General features: G+C 33.6%; 1 protein-coding gene across 2 annotated transcripts; it reads right to left on the minus strand.

Annotated features, from left to right (window-relative positions):
* Positions 1-1,559: 1,559 nt before the first annotated feature.
* LOC138323352 (WD repeat domain phosphoinositide-interacting protein 2-like) lies at positions 1,560-21,848 on the minus strand. Of its 2 annotated transcripts, none has more exons than XM_069267930.1 (11): positions 21,654-21,848; positions 21,440-21,522; positions 18,711-18,877; positions 15,921-16,115; positions 15,106-15,198; positions 14,778-14,848; positions 14,451-14,558; positions 13,585-13,749; positions 12,965-13,072; positions 8,729-8,868; positions 1,560-4,478 (listed from the first exon to the last, which is right to left on the minus strand). In XM_069267930.1, the coding sequence occupies exons 1-11, from the start codon at positions 21,722-21,724 to the stop codon at positions 4,357-4,359; spliced, it is 1,323 nt and encodes a 440-aa protein (XP_069124031.1). In that variant the 5' UTR covers positions 21,725-21,848; the 3' UTR covers positions 1,560-4,356. The 2 variants fall into 2 exon arrangements, with proteins under 2 accessions (XP_069124031.1, XP_069124030.1); XM_069267929.1 differs by having other exon boundaries at positions 8,549-8,868.
* Positions 21,849-22,774: the final 926 nt, after the last annotated feature.

The raw sequence follows: 22,774 nt of genomic DNA on the forward strand, positions 1-22,774 counted from the left end.
AAACAGGAGCAGACGATTTAGTATTTTTCTTCAGTAGCAAAAGTTACTTACTTTACACCATTACCACTTTTGAAAAGTTTGAGCTTCTCATTTTAATTCAAGTTAAAATTACAAAAAATAATTAATTGCATCCCGAAAAAATTCCGTGGCACTATATCCTATATGGAATGAAGTACTGATTGCGCATGCACCAAAGGCAAAATAAATTATTTTATATTACTTTATCTGTTAATTAGCCATATATATACACTTTTAAACACCAATTATTGTTCAAGTGATGAATATCATTTATGCTCTGTCGGCGGTGGAGCATCTTTAATAAAAGTAGGTAATTGTGGTTATACGAACATCGTATAATTCTATCTTATATAATATTACCTATAAGTTTATAAACAATATTCAGTGTCCCCTATCAGTAGACAGACCACGTCCCTCGCCTCGTCAGATCACCGATACGTTCTGTACATGATAATGATGACAGTCGCTTGTCGTGACAGGGACTTCTTCCTCGTTATAATATACTACCGAGTAATATGTCAACCTCATCATTCACACTAGACTAACCAGTAATAAGTATTGTTTTCCTTTCAGCGAATTTTATTATTTCTGCTGCTAAATAAAGTCATCGAAGATAAAAAAAAATACGTTACCGAAAAAAAACAATTCTTAAACAGCATGGACATTTTAAGGCTCAGTAGTTTGAGTATTACTTAACCTCTTTCTGAATTGTTTCATATACGAAGTTAGGGTGAAATATGGTTTCGGAATTATCTCCTGAAGAGCTGAACAGAAATTTTCCATTCCCATGTATTTTCAAAGAAATGTATCGTTTACATTTCAAAAATCAAGTTCAATTTAAAATTATATTTACGCGTTCTTCGCAAACATATTTATTTATATTTTTTGTATCCCCCGCCAACTCCCATGACTTTCGGGCATTATAAGAAACAAGCTATTAACAATTAAATATTTTGAATCCATTAGGGGTTCGAAATAATTCTGGGACAGAAATTGTCAAATATAAATAGTAATCTTTAATGAGTTATTTGATAATTTCGACATCAATGCAAAGTTCATAAGTGACACACAACCATGGGATAATTGAGAGCAAATACAAGTACGTGAGGAACCATCCTGCCTCAAATGATACCAGATTATTGGATGGTCGTATTGCGGTGAAACCGATGCAAATCCTTACATCTTTTGATACGGAGTTCAATAATTGTAGTTTGGTACATGTACTCACCTATTAGGATGACAGCTCAAGTATTGCTTTCAAAAATAAAATTCAAAAGGACATCACTTTGTAAGTTGTAAAAAGCAAACTATCAACGCGATATCTCAGAAGGAAATTGGAGTCCACTATTGAATGATTTTTATGGAAAGGTATGGACGGATGGACCACAGACAACAGGCAATCTAAGTAGCCCACAATCTGACTAAAGTTGGTTAAAATTACGGTTCACTTTTTTTTCGTTCGGAATTAAATATAGCGTTGCCGACATTAGTGAAGACAGTATACACAAAATCAAATAAATCAAAACAAGAAAGTTCTTGGCGTCATAAGAAATATTTATTAACAGTATTTGAAATAATATTTCCTCACAAAGATGTACAACGATATCTTGTTGAAATCACATTATGTTAGTGTCTTTAAATATGACCTAAGAGCATCACCATGACTTAAAATATCCTTATATAAGTTGGCCCGGAACCGTCCCTATGGAACACAGGAAGCGACGAAATGAGCAGTCAAAAATATATAATCGCCACCTATCCATCGTCGTGTAGCTTATCACAAAATGTAGTATTTAGTTAACAGATACATCAATATATAATTAATAAAGAAAAAGTTTACAAAGTATACAATTTATACAATTGAACATTATACAAAGTTAAAAACGAAGATGACTTCCTATTAGCTAGTTGATGACTGGCCATATGATTTTTGTCTGTGGAAAAAATGATGCGACTAGAAATGGTCCTTCAAATCTACAAGTTCTGGAAGTATCAACACAAGGAACTTTTGAGAATGATGTTGATTCGTCGTCAGGTACTCGCTTCGTCTATCAATACAATTACACATATGACATGCCGTTTGTATGTGTATTGAGGACTAAGTCTGTTACCTGTGGTGGCTAATTTAGCGACTAGGACTCGATATAGAAGCAAACCGACTCAAAAATGATATAAATCAGATAATCTTGATACTACGTATTCTACGTCTATCTGATGGTAACTATCCCAAAGCACACTTCTAAATGAAGTGATTGCCAATCCTTCCTGGGTACTGACACAGCTGATATAGTGAACATTTTTGTGGTAATAGTTTGAACAGGATTTCATCCCTTGATCGGGTCATGAACGTAATGCCACATCATCGAACGTCTAGTTTTCATTACACTACATACCTTTCTATACCAAAGACAACGTACATAAACATTTCGTGATAAATATTTTTTCAACTTATGGGTATTTTTCAATTCAATCGAATGTAGAAAAAAAACCGAAAAAAACCCGTTGGATCCAAAGTAGATATTAATGCCTGGACTGTCTGGACTTAGATCCAAATATTGATACGTTAATTTGCTTTCCTCCACTTCTTTTCTTCATTTGTTTGCATACAATGAGCATGTTGCCCATCCCTATCTATTTGCTTGACTGCTAAACACACTGTATAATTCTAAAGCTTAAGGTGTTTGTTTTTCTCTCATATCCACTACGGGTGTTTTTTTAACTGCAGACATATCTACATTTAAAACTACAGCCCATTAACGCTATTCAAGGGAAACTGGTTTTCAAAAAATATACCTATATTTGATAAGCGAGCGTTTCAGCCCACAGTAGCACTTGGGTATTCGATCCTGCTGCTTTTCATGTCTTTGTCTGAAATGTTACCAATCAACTTTGTGTGTGATGTAATTTGGTAATATAAACATAGGTTATAGAAGAACAAAACATCTTTTTTATAAATATTTTCCTTTCTTTGTACGGCAAGTATTATGGATGCACCAATATGTCATTTCATTAATCTGTAAGTAAAATAGAGTTAATGGTATATATTTTCTTAGAATTCTTAAAATTGTGGAAAATCCTAAACTTTTCATTTTTTTTTTAAGTTTTCAAGACAATGGAGGTCACTATACTATACAGCATAGGAAGTCATTGTAGTGCTGACTCATAAATAAGAAGACGTCCTATTGGATTCATCCTACATCATCATTGGTGCTGAACAGCAGAGTATTTGACAAATTAGACGATTACACACCACAACACCAGTTTTAGCACGTACAAACAGCCCACTTATCACGAATACAGTAAACCTGATGGGGAATAAGGAAAAAAATATGTACTATGAAACTTTTGATATACATGTATAGGACAGATAGTTGGTGCATTTGTTGTGCTTAAACGTAATTGGAGAGGAAGACAAAGAGTCAGATTAAGCTCGAATCACAATATCTTTTTTATACAAAGCAGATTACATAAAGGTCTATTTCACACAAAAAAACAATAGAAACTACATTCATTTTCTAACATTTAGTATTTGATGGAATTAATTATTGTTAAAATGTAGAAATACCAGCAAAACTTGCAGTCTGTGCACTTTTACGAGTTTGACCAACTTTTTAAGCCATCTGAACTAAAGTTTTTGCAGGTGCAACAGAGTTGGTCAGCCTTTGATGTAATATTATTACTCCTGTGTATAGTCACGCCCAATAAACTGTTACGACTTGGGTGAGCAAATCTGTGATTGTTATCCCTGGAGTATGCAGTAGATATCCAAGCTACTACTTTCTGTACAAAATTGGCTTATTGTAAGCTTCTAAAGGTTTTTAATGGACATTAGCGACACATACTAACAAACACTCTTTATAAGCAAATTTTTAAACATCAACAATGACGTCCAGCATTGTGTATAAAACAGCTGACTTAATTTCCCTCAATCAATGTTCGGGAATTTCGTAATTCCGGTAATTCCATAATATCTGTTTCCACATTTATTTCATTTACATTATTGCTATTATAAATCAGAATCTGCAATGAATTAATCATTTTTTAAATATTGATATGAATAGGTTTAATTCTTTTTTGTATGATTTTTTTTTATTACATTATTATCTTTTTTTGTTATTTTATATCCCCCACCCAAACACACTTTTTAATTATATAAAGAGTTAAAATTTTGTATATTTGTTTTTAACATATTACCCTTGCTACCATTTCAATCATATTGCTCCAAGAGAACATTTAGTTCTGCAAAAAAGTAAAGCTTTGCAGTATATCAACTAATTTTTTCTCCATTTAATTTCCAATGACTCCCAGTTTCCATGGTGAGCTGGTGATACCTTGTGTTCAATCATTCTTGTGTGTCATTGGTGGAAACTCATTGTCGTCGTCAAGCCTCAGTTGTCCGAGCCCCGGGGAACCATCACCACCCATAGCACCCTGGTCTACCTCTTGGTACGGTTGCGACTCTGAAAGGAAGATTTAGGCAATTAGATTAAGCATAACACAGCAACCACATCATAATCTATCATTCTGAAGGGAGGATTTTAATATCTCATGAAAAAGTTGTAATCTATCTTTCTAATGGTGCAGTTTAATATATTTTAATAGGTTAATGAAAAAGTCATATTAACAATGTGTAAATGAATAACATCTTCTGTTTGAAAAAAAAAAAAAAAATTAAATAAAAATTTATCAACATATGTTTTTAATTCATAAAGGAAAAACCAGATAAATGATTCTTGTGAAAAAGATATGTTGTAATAAATGTACTACATAAAAAGCAAAACTGTGGACATTTCATCCTTCTTTACATGAGAAACAAATGGTATCATGCAAAATATCATATGATGCCCCAAACCAGATGTGTTTGCTGGGTTTTCAGTTCCACTTTTTGACTTAGATACACATTTTTAAACACTACCACTTTTTGACTTAGATACACATTTTTAAACACTAATTCCCTAGTACATTACAAAATCATGTTTTCATCTCTCCTCACTAATGCCTTCCCTCAGTCAAATTTTACTGTAAAACTGTGATTTTAGGGGCATTTCTAAAGAATGCGACTTATATCAGTATTGAAAAACATAGGACTTCAAACTGGTCCATCAAATGAACATTGATAAATGGTTCTTTGAAATTATATTATTTCCCATTGCTCTGTGAAAAACTAGAAACACCAGCTAGAATTCTGTTTGACTAATCCATCAAACCAATGGTAGAGAATGTTGATTACTTATAAGCTGGGCATGATGCTATTGTTATTCAGTACTGTAATCACATTCACAGACAATGTCATGACAGTTAACAGTTTGTGATGGCATTGTGATCAGTCTTGTTACCATAGTAATCAAATTGGAAAATTATATGTATAGCCATCATGCATACATTCATGCCAAAATCAGATAAAAAATGTTTTGTTATAAATATGTTTACTTTGTATAATGGGTATATGAATGCTATTATATTTTCTTAGTTTGGTAATTTGATAACCCATTTCACAAGAAAGGCTATTGCTATGCTGTATTACTTCACAGAGTTAATTGTTTTGAGCTTGTAACACCACAACAAAATCAAATGCATGGCATTCTAAATGTACAACTTTTAAACATTCATTGTAGCACGCAAAGCCAACAACGGCCATTCATAATGAAGCTTCTGTCATAAGGCATTACCATACATATATACATATGTATACTGATCCAAGCTATATAGATATGTCCTTAAATTATCATTTACAATGTCGAGAGGGTCAGATCAAACACATACAGCAAGAGTTAGTTAAATAAGGCAATACATCTTGTATACACAGCATTGATAAGTCAATTAGACCTCAATATTAAATTCCACACTTAAATATGAATATCAGAAATTTCCATCTGATGAAGTTAACGATTATGGAAATAGTGACCAACTATTCTACCGGAATGTAATTTTGTTGAGTTATATAACAAACATAAACATCAATCAAATCACAATGAATTAATTATCAATTACAAGAAGGGCAGTTCCACAACATAAATCATTTGAGATCGAAAATTGGAAGTTTGAATAAGATGGATGATAATGATGTAGTATGAAAGGCATTATTTCTCACACTCCATAGTCTGGTTTGGGCAAAATAAAAGCATAATGGTGTACCATATCGTCATCTCCGTCAATTTGGCATATTGAAAAGTAAACCTATTGCAAAAAGAAAATGTTGCAAAAATCATTCTGTCGTAAGTATAGCATTATAGCTGTATAAACTAGCATGTGGAACAGCCCCTATCACATCTAAACCAAACATTCACAGGTTTCATATGACTGGCAGGCTTTACAAGACAAGGGGAAGACATTACTATAACAAAGCTTAAGATTTTTCAAGTGGTATTTTACTTCCCAAATTATACTAAAAGCAGGTATTCTAGATTGAAGGTCAAAGTAGTGTGGACATCTGAACATATGACATTGAATTATTTTTGCTGTTAAACAGGAGAATGTTTTATGTAATGATAACAACAATCAATTGTAAGGTCCAGTGAATGTGATGTGTAGTTAGGTACATATATATGGGTATATAAACAGTGAGTTAAGATGTATATGTTTATATAATGTATTGGGTATATAGAGCTAGTTATCAATTGTAAGGTCCAGTGAATGTGATGTGTAGTTAGGTACATATATATTGGTATATAAAAAGTGAGTTAAGATGTATATGTTTATATAATGTATTGGGTATATAGAACTAGTTAACAACAATCAATTGTAAGGTCCAGTGAATGTGATGTGTAGTTAGGTACATATATATTGGTATATAAAAAGTGAGTTAAGATGTATATGTTTATATAATGTATTGGGTATATAGAACTAGTTAACAACAATCAATTGTAAGGTCCAGTGAATGTGATGTGTAGTTAGGTACATATATATTGGTATATAAAAAGTGAGTTAAGATGTATATGTTTATATAATGTATTGGGTATATAGAACTAGTTAACAACAATCAATTGTAAGGTCCAGTGAATGTGATGTGTAGTTAGGTACATATATATGGGTATATAAACAGTGAGTTAAGATGTATATGTTTATAATGTATTGGGTATATAGAGCTAGTTAGTACTTTATAACGTAATAAACTATCAATAATCATATTAGTATTTTATCGATACTATCCCTTAGTTTCATTAGTAAAGTTATCCACCAAGGGACAACCGCAGCTACAACCTGTCTTTAATATTTATCATATTATAATAAGATAATCAAAAGGCATCACCACAAGCTACTACTTTCTTCCTTTGATGCAAAGTTCAGCCAACGTGATAAGATTGTAAAATGTTTACAATTTACACATGTTTGTAGTGTTGCTATAAGCTTCCCACTTTTAATATCCTGAAAATACTTTACCATGATCAAAATATTTGAAAGATTAAGTCACTTAACACCACATTTTTTCCAGTTTGTTCACAGTTTGTATACAGTTCAGTTTTTAAGATTTTGGCTCTGATGACCAAAAGGGTATTAATATAGTCTTTGGATACATTTTGTACAGTGTTCTACCTTAAGAACATTTTTCAGCTGGTCCTAAGGACCGACTGACCCTTAAATTTACTGGTCCTGACTGAAAGTTACTGGTTCTAACAAAGTTATTATTCATCCTTGTAGTTTATATACTAGCAAAGTAATAGTTTTACTAACAAAAATATCCACATATCTGTTTTAGTATCGTGTGCTCTCAATAAAGTTGACTGAAAACTAGAATATTATGAAAATCTGTTTGTACAATTTGATCTTCAACTTTTCTACAATGCTACTGCTATTTTTGTTTTGTATATCTTAAGTAGTCTATCATAACTGGACCAAAAGTTGCCGGTCAAAGGACCAGGTTGCATGGCAAAAATTGTCTGCCCTACTATAAAGTTACCGGTCATGGGCAGACGGACAGGCGTTAATTTCGAACGCTGATTTTGTATCAAAATATTTTAATTTAATATAGTTTTTAACTTTCAATATAAACTAAAAGTTAAAAATATTTTAATATAGTTTAAATGTTAGTGATGTATTTTATAGTATAATGTTGATAGATTGTAGGCTAATGTTATAGAAGGCTACTTCATATTGTCTATACTTGGTGATATTAATGCTGTACAAAATCCTCTACCTGAGCTATGTAAACATAAATATTCTTTTGTATGATGATGTTTATTATCATGATGTATTGGTCACAGATGCCAGTAACACAAGATTTAAGCCTTTGAATAGACATAAAAAAAGACAATTAAAAAGATCTAATGCTACCATGCTTCAACATTGACCAAGCTAATGACTACACCAAATATCAAAAGCATTTTGCACAACATTTTTTAAAAATAAACAATTTTATAATGTTCCTGTGTTAAGAGATGGCTATTTAGTATAATTTGAACTAAATAAACTAAAAACCATAGCTGAGGTGTAGGGAGTTCAAGAAGTGTAATGATGGCAGACCCTTGACCAAGAGGACTGTGCTAATGTTGAGGATGCAGCCAGCCTTTTGTGCCTGACAATCATACGTTACCTGCACCACTGAGAATTTCATCAATAAGATCCATGGGATCCTGCTCATCGTCCGAACCCACCGCTACTTCCTGTGGCCCTCCCGTCCTCTTCACCATGTTGGCATAGCTGCTCCTTGGGCTAGGGGCCACAGGTGAGTATGTGGTGGGCGAGAAGAGGGCGTCGGTCCCCGAGGGCTTACCTGGAGGTACGGGTGTAGCCGTTCCCGGGGGACTGGGGTCTGGTCGGCGGACCGTGGAGGCGTAGCTAGTCCCAGCAGCAGTTAGGGGTTTGTCATGGGGAGTTGTGTCACCGGGAACTTCCCCAAGCTTTCCATCCAACCTGTTACACAGGATATTACCGATTATATATACATCCATTTTCTATTACTGGGTAAACATACTCAAAGTGTTACTATCAGGTTTAATGGTTTCATAATTGATTAACCTCTCATTAATACTTAAGTTCATTGAATCATGCCTCTCCTGTATGCATTGTCATGTATCTAACCATGTATCTAACAAGTACACATGGTTTGGAAGGCATCAGTACGATTGTCCTTTGCTTCCTTTTAAAGGAACAAGGACATAGTCATTCAGATCCCCCGCCAATGGAGATATCAAAGCTGAAGTAAGTTTGATTGTGGAGACTTATGTGTATGAAAAATAACAGGAAAAAGGAATGTGAGCTAAAGAAAGATGGAGTATAATTCAAGTAGAGCGGGGCTGCAATTGTTGAATCAGGTATACAGTCTTGACATTTATATTAGACTATATACACAAAGATGGGTGGAGCTTTGCAAAGTAACATTTACCATTTACCATGATATTTTCAGCAATGTTTCCATGGTAACGGAAAAAGTGCAAAAAATGAAAACCTAAAAATAGCAAAAGGTACTACTAGACCATAAAAAGAATGTGTCTATGAAGTTTCGTGGAAATATCTCTGCTGGTTTTAGAGTTATGCTCCGGAAATGAACCTGCTACAAAAATATGATATTTTCAGCAATGTTTCTATGGTTACAGAAAAAAGCACAAAAAGTGAAAACCTAAAAATAGCAAAAGGCACTACTAGACCATAAGAACAATGTGTCTATGAAGTTTCATGGAAATATCTCTGCTGGTTTTAGAGTTGTGCTCCGGAAACGATTCTTACACAAAAATCTGCCATTTTCAGCAATGTTTCCATGGTTACAGAAAAAAGTACAAAAAGTGAAAACCTTAAAATAGCAAAAGGCACTACTAGACCATAAGACTAATGTGCCTATGGAGTTCCGTGCATATATCTCAACCGGTTTTCCAGTTATGCTGCGGAAACGAACCTGGTACAAAAATATGATATTTTCAGCAATGTTTCCATGGTTACGGAAAAAGTGCAAAAAATGAAAACCTAAAAATAGCAAAAGGCACTACTAGACCATAAGAACAATGTGTCTATGAAGTTTCATGGAAATATCTCTGCTGGTTTTAGAGTTGTGCTCCGGAAACGATTCTTACACAAAAATCTGCCATTTTCAGCAATGTTTCCATGGTTACAGAAAAAAGTACAAAAAGTGAAAACCTTAAAATAGCAAAAGGCACTACTAGCAAAACCTAGACCATAAGACCAATGTCTATGAAGTTTCGTGGAAATATCTCTTCTGGTTTTAGAGTTATAATGGAAATAAGACCAATGTGTCTATGAAGTTTCGTGGAAATATCTCTTCTGGTTTTAGAGTTATAATCCAGAAATGAACCTGGTACAAAAATATGATATTTTCAGCAATGTTTCCATGGTTATGGAAAAAATGCAAAAAATGAAAACCTAAAAATAGCAAAAGGCACTACTAGACCATAAGACCAATGTGTGTATGAAGTTTCGTGGAAATATCTCTACTGGTTTTAGAGTTATGCTCCGGAAACCATTCGTACGGACGGACGGCCGGACGGACGGACGGAACCCATTTGTATATCAGCTGCCAACTTCGTTGGGCGGGAGATAAAAAGCATATACTGTCAAAAACATCAAAAGCATTTCAAATCCAGTAACATTGTACTGACAGAGGACAAATTGGCCCATGTTGGTATATCTCCGCCAGGTGACAGGTCCTACAGCCTTTCTAATAGAGGCGAAACACTTGATCACAATTTCCCAGAGCCTTTCCTATAGAAGTGATTACCAATAGTAATATTCCGTCTTTGCATATTACAGAGTTAGCTCCCTTGAGGGTAGGTATCGATTGTTACGTCATTATTTTGTGAGCGCAATTCACGTCATTTTCTCGGAAAAGTATGACGTTACGCTCTCAAAAACATGATGTCACAATCAATACCTACCCGCATGTGCAGATAACTCTGTAATATGCAAATCCGGAATAAGTCAAAATGAGTACTTTATACATTGTTACTGATAGAACGTATAACAGGTCATTGAAGGATCTGTTCTAGGCCTGATAATATAAGTGTTATGATGAATATTAGAAATAGATGTTGGAGATTCTATATCTGTTGTGAATTGTATTGCTGGCAGATAAATATCCAGCCGTAAAGAGCTACATGTACCACATTAGTCAATGATCGTTTGTCCTCCAGACCCTTATACAGTATACACACCTGTGTTGTCGAAGCAACATACACTAATCCCTTCTACAGTATACACACCTGTGTTGTCGAAGCAACATACACTAAACCCCTCTACAGTATCCACCTGTGTTGTCGTAGTAACATACACTAAACCCTTCTACAGTACACACCTGTGTTGTCGAAGTAACATATATACACTAAACCCTTCTACAGTACACACCTGTGTTGTCGTAGTAACATACACTAAACCCTTCTACAGTACACACCTGTGTTGTCGTAGTAACATACACTAAACCCTTCTACAGTACACACCTGTGTTGTCGTAGTAACATACACTAAACCCTTCTACAGTACACACCTGTGTTGTCGTAGTAACATACACTAAACCCTTCTACAGTACACACCTGTGATGTTGTAGTAACATACACTAAACTCTTTTACAGTACACACCTATTGCCGTAGTAAAATAAAATAAACCCCTCTACAGTACACACCTGTGTTGTCCTAGTAACATACACTAAACCCTTCTACAATACAAACCTGTGCTGTCATAGTAACATAACTAAACCCTTCTACAGTACACACCTGTGTTGTCGTAGTAACATACACTAAACCCTTCTACAGTACACACCTGTGTTGTCGTAGTAACATACACTAAACCCTTCTTACAATACACACCTGTGTTGTCATAGTAACATAACTAAACCCCTCTACAGTACACACCTGTGTTGTCGTAGTAACATACACTAAACCCTTCTACAGTACACACCTGTGTTGTCGAAGTAACATACACTAAACCCTTCTACAGTACACACCTGTGTTGTCTTAGTAACATACACTAAACCCTTCTACAGTACACACCTGTGTTGTCGAAGTAACATACACTAAACCCTTCTACAGTACACACCTGTGTTGTCGTAGTAACATACACTAAACCCTTCTACAGTACACACCTGTGTTGTCGTAGTAACATACACTAAACCCTTCTACAGTACACACCTGTGTTGTCGTAGTAACATACACTAAACCCTTCTACAGTACACACCTGTGTTGTCGTAGTAACATACACTAAACCCTTCTACAGTACACACCTGTGTTGTCGTAGTAACATACACTAAACCCTTCTACAGTACACACCTGTGTTGTCGTAGTAACATACACTAAACCCTTCTACAGTACACACCTGTGTTGTCGTAGTAACATACACTAAACCCTTCTACAGTACACACCTGTGTTGTCGTAGTAACATACACTAAACCCTTCTACTAAACCTTCTACAGTACACACACCTGTGTTGTCGTTAGTAGTAACATACACTAAACACCTGTGTTTCTATACAGTACAGTACACACCTGTGTTGTCGTAGTAACATACACTAAACCCTTCTACAGTACACACCTGTGTTGTCGTAGTAACATACACTAAACTCTTCTATTTTGTATCGCGATATATACATACATCTAAGTGTATTTTGATACTATCATGATATTTTGGTATTATTTTTGTGTAACATACACTAACACCTTCTACAGTACACACCTGTGTTGTCGTAGTATACATAAACACTAATACCTTCTACAGTACACACCTGTGTTGTCGTAGTAACATACACTAAACCTTCTACAGTACACACCTGTGTTGTCGTAGTAACATACACTAAACCCTTCTACAGTACACACCTGTGTTGTCGTAGTAACATACACTAAACCCTTCTACAGTACACACCTGTGTTGTCGTAGTAACATACACTAAACCCTTCTACAGTACACACCTGTGTTGTTTCGTAGTAACATACACAAAACACCTGTGTTGTTCTACATACAGTACACACCTGTGTTGTCGAAGCAACATACACTAAACCCTTCTACAGTACTCACCTGTGTTGTCGTAGTAACATACACTCTCCTCCTTCATTAGGGTCCAAGTTATAAATGTGAAGGTAGCCATCTTGTGAAGCCACTAACAAACGGGGTACTTTTTGGATACTGCAAAAAAAAGTTATATATAATTGATATCTTACCTTTTGAATACCCACTACATATATCAAAGTGAGGCGGGTTGTGACAAAGTGGACATAGTTAACACTGTACCCTTGGTGTGTATTGTATCTTCCATTTAATACTTCAATGAAACAAGAGGACCATGGGCCTTAACGGTCACCTGAGTTCGTTTAGAATGAAACAAAGATACATAAACACTAATATACTGGCCCTTGAAGTCGGTCAGTTATTTTATAAATTTGACTTTTTAATCAATGAAGAGTGGGGACCATATATTTCACACTTTTGATTGGCCTTATGCCGTAGAAGGTTTGTGCAAAATTTCATCGAAATTGCTTCAGCAGTTTCGGAGAAGAAGTTGAGAATGTAAATTATTTACGGACATACAACGGATGATGGACGACGACCGACAAAAGGCGATTAGAATAGGTCACCTGAGACTTCACATTTGGAGATGGCATACAACTGGAACATACCAGGAACACAGTGCTACTTACACAGTTAGTGCACACACATTACGCAACCCTGATGTCGGAAGTCTGGATGTGGCAAATGCTCTGCCCTGGTTAAACATCTCTGTTACCTGTGACGGTAAGTATGTTGCTGAGGATTTTAGAGCCTGGCCAAAGTAGCCTACCCATGTCTGTGGCTCCTCTTGTGGTCTGAAATATATAGTAAGGAATAAATTTAACCAGAATCAGCTGATGTCCATTATCAATAACTTCTTGACCAAGCCAACCAAAGGTTTTTTAATATACCAGTTTCTGCAAAGTCAATTTAGGTTACATGCACATCATTCCTTGTTAATACAGAATAAAACATTTTCAAACTAAGACAGGTATGAATCCATCTCTTCAATGTCAAGTAATGGCAAGTATATGTGTGTGTCATATAAAGTGATCCATTTCTGTTTTGTTTCTCTTTCAAAGCCAGAAACACATTTTATAAAGTTATTCCACATATTTTCTATTCTATGACTATTAGAAGATTTTTTTTAGGAAACCAAATTGCAATTTTACCTATTTTGTTTTTAACTTTGAGCATTGTTTCATTAACATGACCAATATGATTTTTAAAGCAAATCTTTATACCTTATTGAAAAATGTATACTTTTTTATGATTTACCCTGTTAAAAATATTTTTTCAGATGAAGGTCAAAGTTTAATTCCTGCTCAAATTAAAACATCCCCTCTAATCTGCAACATGAAATGCATATTTTCTCCCAAACCCCAATCTATCATTGACATTATCATATAACTTCCTCAATAAAACTATGATTACTATGATATCATTAATGTCCTGAAGATTACCCCAATCTTCTACACATAGTAATGATAAATATGTCAGATGAAGTGGTACAAACCTATCCTTTGGAATCTCAAGTTTGAAGACATGAACTGTTTCTGTGTTGCTGGATGCTGATAAGAACATGGAGTCTATACTGAAGGCTAATGAATGGATGCTTGCACATCTGTGGGGAAAAAATAAACACTATTTTGTTAATTTGTGGCTCAAGTAATTAGTAGGAAAAAGTCACATAGTAAGGGATCTTAAAAGTTCGGCTTTGTTATGAGGAATTTAGAAGGCAGGTGGCAATAATATTATTTCATGAATTCAATACATTTCAATACATTTCATAGTACATAGCCATGAGCCATAAGACAAATATTTTATCTTTAGAAAATCATACCTTTTCACTCCTCTTCTAAATTCAAACAACTTCTGTCCTTCTGGCACAGAGAACACTCGTATCACAGTACCCTGAATACAAAATGACATTTCCACAGTTAGCAAATAATTTTCAAAGACAGGTCTAGCTTCCTATTTAGGAAAGTTTCAGTCTATTAGTAGACACGAAAATAAGGAAAGAAAGAATATTTTACTGTAACCGCACATATATACTATTTTGATGCATTTTGTTCATTATTTTCAATGTATAATGAACTATGTTGATCAAACTGGCAGTTTAGTAGCTGTATAACCAACAATATGTAGAGCCTTCCAATGTATCATATTACCTTTTCTGATGCCGTTGCTATTTTTGTGCCTTGGTTATTGAATGCCAGTGCTGCTAAGGGATTATCATGGGCTGGTATCATTATCACTGCTCGCTGTAAACAAAACAGATGTGCTGGTATGTAATGAAAAAGACAACATTTTTTGTATTTTAGTAACCTTTTGTAAATGGAAACAGGTCTAGGTGACTTCTAGAATAAGATGGCCCTGCAGGTGATTTCTAGAATAAAATTTTTTGTACACGCTACATGAAACTTTATTGAAAGCCATATATGAGAAACATGATAAGCTCTAGCACTGTAGTGCTACTATAAATTGTAATTAACGATTAAAAAACACTTTACAGATCACATATTTACACCGAATCTTATTCAATATAGGCCTAGGCTAGCTAGGGTTATTAAATACTAGCTATCCCACATTATACTGTATAACATGAAATTTTCTTGGGTACTTTCTTTCATGGTTAAGAACTTTCATACTATTTGTGGGTAGAAATAATCATGGCTCTAGATCTTCTTTTAAATTATTACAATGATTCAATTTTTGTATTCAATAACTTCCTAGTTTTGTATTTGTGTTTATATTTCACAGTGAAGGTATAATTTGAACACAACTAAAATCTTATTTTATACAATAACAGTAATACATTAACTCAATATTTTGTCTAGTGCCAATTATATGGTGTGAAATAGAAAAATAACTATTGAAAACCTTGAGGCTAACAGCTAATTATTATATTTGGCATAACATGCTAACCACATACACTACATATTTTTAACATGAGTTATATAATTAGTGTATACAATGTACTTACCAGATTCATTGTATCAAATATTTGAACCTCTCCAATTTGATTACTACCAGGATAAGCTAAGAAACAATTGTCATTGTTTATAGATAATGCACAAAGTCCATTACGATTTGGGGGGGTGTCACGTATTGTATGAAGCACTTTCATATCCCGAATATTGTGTATGTATAAACTCTCCTCCAGGCATACGATAAGTCTCTGGATAAAAGGAAAACGACGCACATTGAAAGATATACTTCGCAAGTTGATTATAACACTCCATCATTTTAAAACATTAGTTGGATACCATGCAGCTCGCGCCAGGCAGAAAGTGATAGTAAATAAAACAATTCATATATTCGAACCAATAAGTGTCCTTCTCCTTCTTTTTTTAAATTCACTAACAAAGACTTAAATACAGACTGAAACTATGAAAGCTGTCAAGATTTCTCAATTTGATTTCTTTTGTAAATTTATTAATGGCTTACTCTATGACTCTTCATTTTTCTTTTTTTTTATATACCCTATGAGCTTATTGGGTAGAATAAGGTTAATGAACTTGTACAAAAACATGTACTTCTTTATCTATTTTTTTCTTATAAGGTTAATGAACTTGTACAAAAACATGTACTTCTTTATCTATTTTTTTCTTATAATGTTAATGAACTTGTACAAAAACATGTACTTCTTTATCTATTTTTTTCTTATAAGGTTAATGAACTTGTACAAAAACATGTACTTCTTTATCTATTTTTTTTCTTATCTGCCCTATGTGACTTCTTTATCTATATTTTTCTTATCTGCCCTATGTGACTTCTTTATCTATTTTTTTTCTTATCTGCCCTATGTGACTTCTTTATCTATTTTTTTTCTTATCTGCCCTATGTGACTTCTTTATCTATTTTTTTCTTATCTGCCCTATGTGACTTCTTTATCTATTTTTTTCTTATCTGCCCTATGTGACTTCTTTATCTATTTTTTTCTTATCTGCCCTATGTGACTTCTTTATCTATATTTTTCTTATCTGCCCTATGTGACTTCTTTATCTATTTTTTTCTTATCTGCCCTATGTGACTTCTTTATCTATTTTTTTCTTATCTGCCCTATGTGACTTCTTTATCTATTTTTTTCTTATCTGCCCTATGTGACTTCTTTATCTATTTTTTTCTTATCTGCCCTATGTGACTTCTTTATCTATTTTTTTCTTATCTGCCCTATGTGACTTCTTTATCTATTTTTTTCTTATCTGCCCTATGTGAATTCTTTATCTATTTTTTTCTTATCTGCCCTATGTGACTTCTTTATCTATTTTTTCTTATCTGCCCTATGTGACTTCTTTATCTATTTTTTTTCTTATCTGCCCTATGTGACTTCTTTATCTATTTTTTTCTTATCTGCCCTATGTGACTTCTTTATCTATTTTTTTCTTATCTGCCCTATGTGACTTCTTTATCTATTTTTTTTCTTATCTGCCCTATGTGACTTCTTTATCTATTTTTTTTTCTTATCTGCCCTGTGTGACTTCTTTATCTATTTTTTTCTTATCTGCCCTATGTGACTTCTTTATCTATTTTTTTCTTATCTGCCCTATGTGACTTCTTTATCTATTTTTTTTCTTATCTGCCCTATGTGACTTCTTTATCTATTTTTTTCTTATCTGCCCTATGTGACTTCTTTATCTATTTTTTTCTTATCTGCCCTATGTGACTTCTTTATCTATTTTTTTTCTTATCTGCCCTATGTGAATTCTTTATCTATTTTTTTCTTATCTGCCCTATGTGACTTCTTTATCTATTTTTTTTCTTATCTGCCCTATGTGACTTCTTTATCTATTTTTTTCTTATCTGCCCTATGTGACTTCTTTATCTATTTTTTTCTTATCTGCCCTATGTGACTTCTTTATCTATTTTTTTCTTATCTGCCCTATGTGACTTCTTTATCTATTTTTTTCTTATCTGCCCTATGTGACTTCTTTATCTATTTTTTTCTTATCTGCCCTATGTGACTTCTTTATCTATTTTTTTCTTATCTGCCCTATGTGACTTCTTTATCTATTTTTTTCTTATCTGCCCTATGTGACTTCTTTATCTATTTTTTTCTTATCTGCCCTATGTGACTTCTTTATCTATTTTTTTCTTATCTGCCCTATGTGAATTCTTTATCTATTTTTTTCTTATCTGCCCTATGTGACTTCTTTATCTATTTTTTTTCTTATCTGCCCTATGTGACTTCTTTATCTATTTTTTTCTTATCTGCCCTATGTGAATTCTTTATCTATTTTTTTTCTTATCTGCCCTATGTGACTTCTTTATCTACTTTTTTCTTATCTGCCCTATGTGACTTCTTTATCTATTTTTTTCTTATCTGCCCTATGTGACTTCTTTATCTATTTTTTTCTTATCTGCCCTATGTGACTTCTTTATCTATTTTTTTCTTATCTGCCCTATGTGGTTATTGGGTAGAATAAGGTTAATGGACTTATACAAAAACATGTACTTCAATTCTTTATCTATTTTTTTTCTTATCTGGTACTATCATTATATTTAACATGAAGGTGATTTTTTTGTATTCTGTTATTACTATCATATCAAGGATGACAACTGAGACAGAGTACTACACACACTGGTCAATAGATCAGAAACATAAATATATATATATATGTGTTTCTGAATATCCATATCTTTTTGACACCTTTAATGAATTACACATGCAAATATGATTAAATATATTCACTATATATCAAATTCTGAAGTAGAGTGGTAGATACTATTTGTTTTTCGTTCAGTTATCTATCACTAAAAATATGATACTCACCTGTCGATTTAACCTTACAGCCAATATAGAATTGGAATAGCTGTAATTGCATATTTCTGTGCCTTTTTTGAAGTGACATACTTTAAGTTTCCGTGGAGATGACAAGCTTACTATGGCTACCAAGCTGCTGGAGAACAGTCTTTCAACTATACATACATCTTCATTTTCTGAAAACAGACATAAGAAATTAACAAGAAGAACATTTTGATGAAAAATTTCTCTTTTCAGACACTGAAACCAGAAGTAATGACACAGGGAAATGAAGTGAATGTAGAGAACATGTGTTGTCAATTAATTATAATAAGTCCATTAAATATCAGAATCTAAAATTCAGGAGATATTGATAATACAGATATGTTTCTTTTTTAGAACTACACTCTGCGACTTTAAGCACTAGTCCGATGCCCATGACTAGTAATTAACTAATTTTACAGCCGGACTAGTGCCAATCGTAATGAACTAGTCCGATTGGACTAGAGGCTCCCCACCCGATTATGTCAGTAAAATCGGTAAACACTAAATTTACAAGAGTAGTGGTTAATTGCATTTTGTAAGACATTTTGAGTATATTCTGTATGTGATAAATTCAGTCTGAATGCATCATTTTGTGAGAATTTGCATTCACAAATGCATCCAGACTGTAATTTGGGTCAAAAATCTTAAACTGATAATAACTGAAGCGCTGAAGCAAAACGGCTGCATATTTAAATTGGACTTGTGATTACATAGTCGGACTAGTGATTACATAGTGGGATTAGTAAAAATTTTTGGGTTTACTAGTCCTAATGACTAGCAGCGTAAAAATAACGTCACAGACTGGAACTACCCGGTACATGTTAATTTTCTAGAAATATTTTGGTATAATGCACAGATTATATTTGTGCAAGAAAAAGCAACTCTTTTCTACTCATCAGTGATACTATATTGTGGTGAAGGATAACACACATTCTTCTTTATTTTATAATATTTTACATCAAGCTTATACCAGATAATGTATCCAGATCTTACATTCCTTTCAATCTGAACATCTATAACTAAGAAAACCCATCATTCCATTTTGATAGAAACAGTGGGGTACCTATGTATGTATCATAATCCAGAGGTGTAATCATTCTGAAGTGTGTGACATTATATTACCATGGCCATTAACCCTCAAACATCTGTCTGAGGGGCAGTTTAATTTGCTTGGTACAGGTTGTACCTAGCTGCAACAGTGTAGCTTAAAAGACTTCTAAACAGATAATAGTGTTATCTTTAGAGCTACAATTGGTACCTTTTTATAATACTGCTAGTGGATTAAAGTAAAACATTTTGAAAATGCTATGTACATCTGCGCTTTGTATGTATGTTACGTACTGAGTATTATATATCTCTTAACTACTTACTAATTATATGCAACATAAACTACATGTATCTAAATCACAGTCAAATACTATATATATTTGCGCTTTATATAAATATGGAGGTCTATTTGAAGGACAAATGTACAGCAATGCTACAGATTGTGAAATTGATGTCTTGTGAGCAGTGATTGATTGCGATAGATATTAATAATGATCGTTATGTTAGTCTTACTAGCACACAAAGGAACCATTTCGTATGTACCTGGTCATGGCCGGAATGTAACGTAGCAAACCAGGTAATGCGGGTATGTGTATTTATTTTAAGGTTGTACCCATGGCCATGGCCACCTCCCCATAAAAAGCATTATAGTCTTTACTTTTTTATAGATTGCAAGATATATGCACCAAACCACAATACAATTCCTACTCTATGTGATCACTATGTGATCATTGAGTGGCATATGGCATATTTTCATTAAAAAAAAACGGCTACACAATTTGTATTTTTAATGTTGTTTAAATGCATCTGATATATATATATATACATATATAGAGTACAAAATAATATACAAATATTATCTGTGTCCATTAATTTTGCTAAAACAACCAAGCACTAAAATATGCTTCAATTTATTTCAGAGGCGTTGATTGTAATAGTAACCCTACAGAAAACCAACAAAAAAATGTATTTCTTATTTACCAGGGCAGTACTGACAAATGTTTTCAAAGTGACATGCAATAAAGAAATTTTTAAACGGTATACCCCATCATTTTTTATTGTTATAATTATAGTAAGTGAAAAGATATCAATATACAATGTATCTTAAACATCTCATTTACTATGATCCATACCAAAATGATCAGCAATTATCTAAAATAGATAACCGAGCTATTCGTGATCAGATATAGTACGAATATTGTCAGAGTATTTTACGGACAATGAACAATAGCTGTACTAATAGTCAACATTATACTGCAACGTACTGGCCTAATTATTTTATTAATTAGATCTGCCTACTCCAGTACTTATGAGCTAAATCATCCATCACTGTGCACAGGTCTCACCTGTCAACGCTTTATATTTAGCGAGTGTATAACAATAACAACAATAATGTACCAATACTACGTACATTGTTCCCGTGTTGCGACGTTACTAAAAATAGAAATTATGACAGTTTGTTTACGACATTCCAGTCAGCTGATATGGGCAGAAACCAACTCCATTTTCACTTACTTTTACTATTCATCCATGAGTTTAGTTTCTGGGTGTAGTCAATTAAACGTACAAAATATTTTGCACTCGATAATTATCAATCAAACTTCAAAGCTAAGAAATTAAATGCAAGTTTGCATAAATAAACCACCCATTTTTGTTTGTGACCTCACCATTTTCATAGATTTGTTCCAATTTATCAACCGAGCTAAGGGAAAACAACTTGTATCCAGTTCTAGTTCCAATAGCCAATGACCTGAAAAAGAGAAGAAGAGTTGAATAACGAAGATACCCACCAATGAACAGTGTCAACAAATTGACACAACAGTCAAATATTGCAACAACAGAATAGCCCGAGTCGCAAAACGAAAGTTATCATTTTCTTACGTGCAATCCTGATTGAAGTTAACAAATAACAGTTCTGATTGCTCGTCCTCGGTTTTAGCTGCGATGTTCATTAGGCCAGTAACACCTTTGGCCACTCCACTGTATAAATAATCCGTACTGTATTGAACGTCAGTTTATTCTCTCTACTTTTCTAAGGTGGCCATTTGTATTTACATCGAACGATTTCCATTTGTAACGAGGATTTTGATTGGCTGAGGGAGATCACAAAGCTGTTGACCTTTGCCCTTTATGTGTACAGCCTCCCGCTGGCATCACGAGGGGGGAGGCTCCACGGGGTTCTGAGAAAACTTCATCGGGGCATGAAAAATGTTTAATTCAGTAGCGGATTCTCACAAGTTTTCTAGCAAAATTAATTTCACAACCCGATGAAGTTAAAAAAATAGTTACGCCAATGCAGATAATTAATTGTTCAGACTAGATGATACTGAAACGAATTTCGTCCTCGTCTCTACTTGAGGGTACCTCACTCAAGTCTATTATACTGGGTTTTGATCACAGATCATCTGATTAGCCAATCATATTATAATTCTGATTCTGCAGATACAGTGTCACAATGTGTAATCACACTCTCTATCACTCTAATTACTGTACAATTAGAGATTGTGCCAGAATATAGAAGTTATAAATGGCAGCGAGCACAAATGTACAATGATCTCAGTTGATAGTTAAACTCCCTGTTATAATATATGACTTGTCTTTTTTATAAAGAAACAAAAAAGTGATAACTAAGATGTAATAGCAACAATCGCGACAACAGAATATAAAGATAATAGTAACTCTGTAGATTTAATTAGTAGTTTATATGAATTGATCAATATGCATCAATTTCACTATTACAAGTTTTAAACCCAAATATCTTGTAATAGAAATACTCAAGGCTTTTAAACCACCGTGTTTGCAATAAACACAACTATTCACAGAAATTGATCAAGTAATAATCAATTTCACTATTACAAGATTAACTGTATCTCGTAATAGAAATAAAAGAGTACACTAGACTCTTGTGTTATCCTATACAAATATTATAGAATTTAAGAATAATTTATAGAAATTGATCAAGTAATAATCAATTTCACTATAACAAGATTAACTATATCTTG

Source organism: Argopecten irradians, chromosome 5, assembly GCF_041381155.1.
Source record: "Argopecten irradians isolate NY chromosome 5, Ai_NY, whole genome shotgun sequence".
Lineage (NCBI taxonomy): Eukaryota > Metazoa > Mollusca > Bivalvia > Pectinida > Pectinidae > Argopecten > Argopecten irradians.

Coding starts and splice junctions, on each gene's coding strand:
- LOC138323352 (XM_069267929.1), bottom strand. CDS start 21,724: ATGAACATCGCAGCTAAAACCGAGGACGAGCAATCAGAACTGTTATTT. Junction 14,559..14,777: donor TTTAGAAGAGGAGTGAAAAG/GTATGATTTTCT, acceptor TTTTCCCCACAG/ATGTGCAAGCATCCATTCAT. Junction 13,073..13,584: donor AATGTGTGTGCACTAACTGT/GTAAGTAGCACT, acceptor TTTTTTTTGCAG/TATCCAAAAAGTACCCCGTT.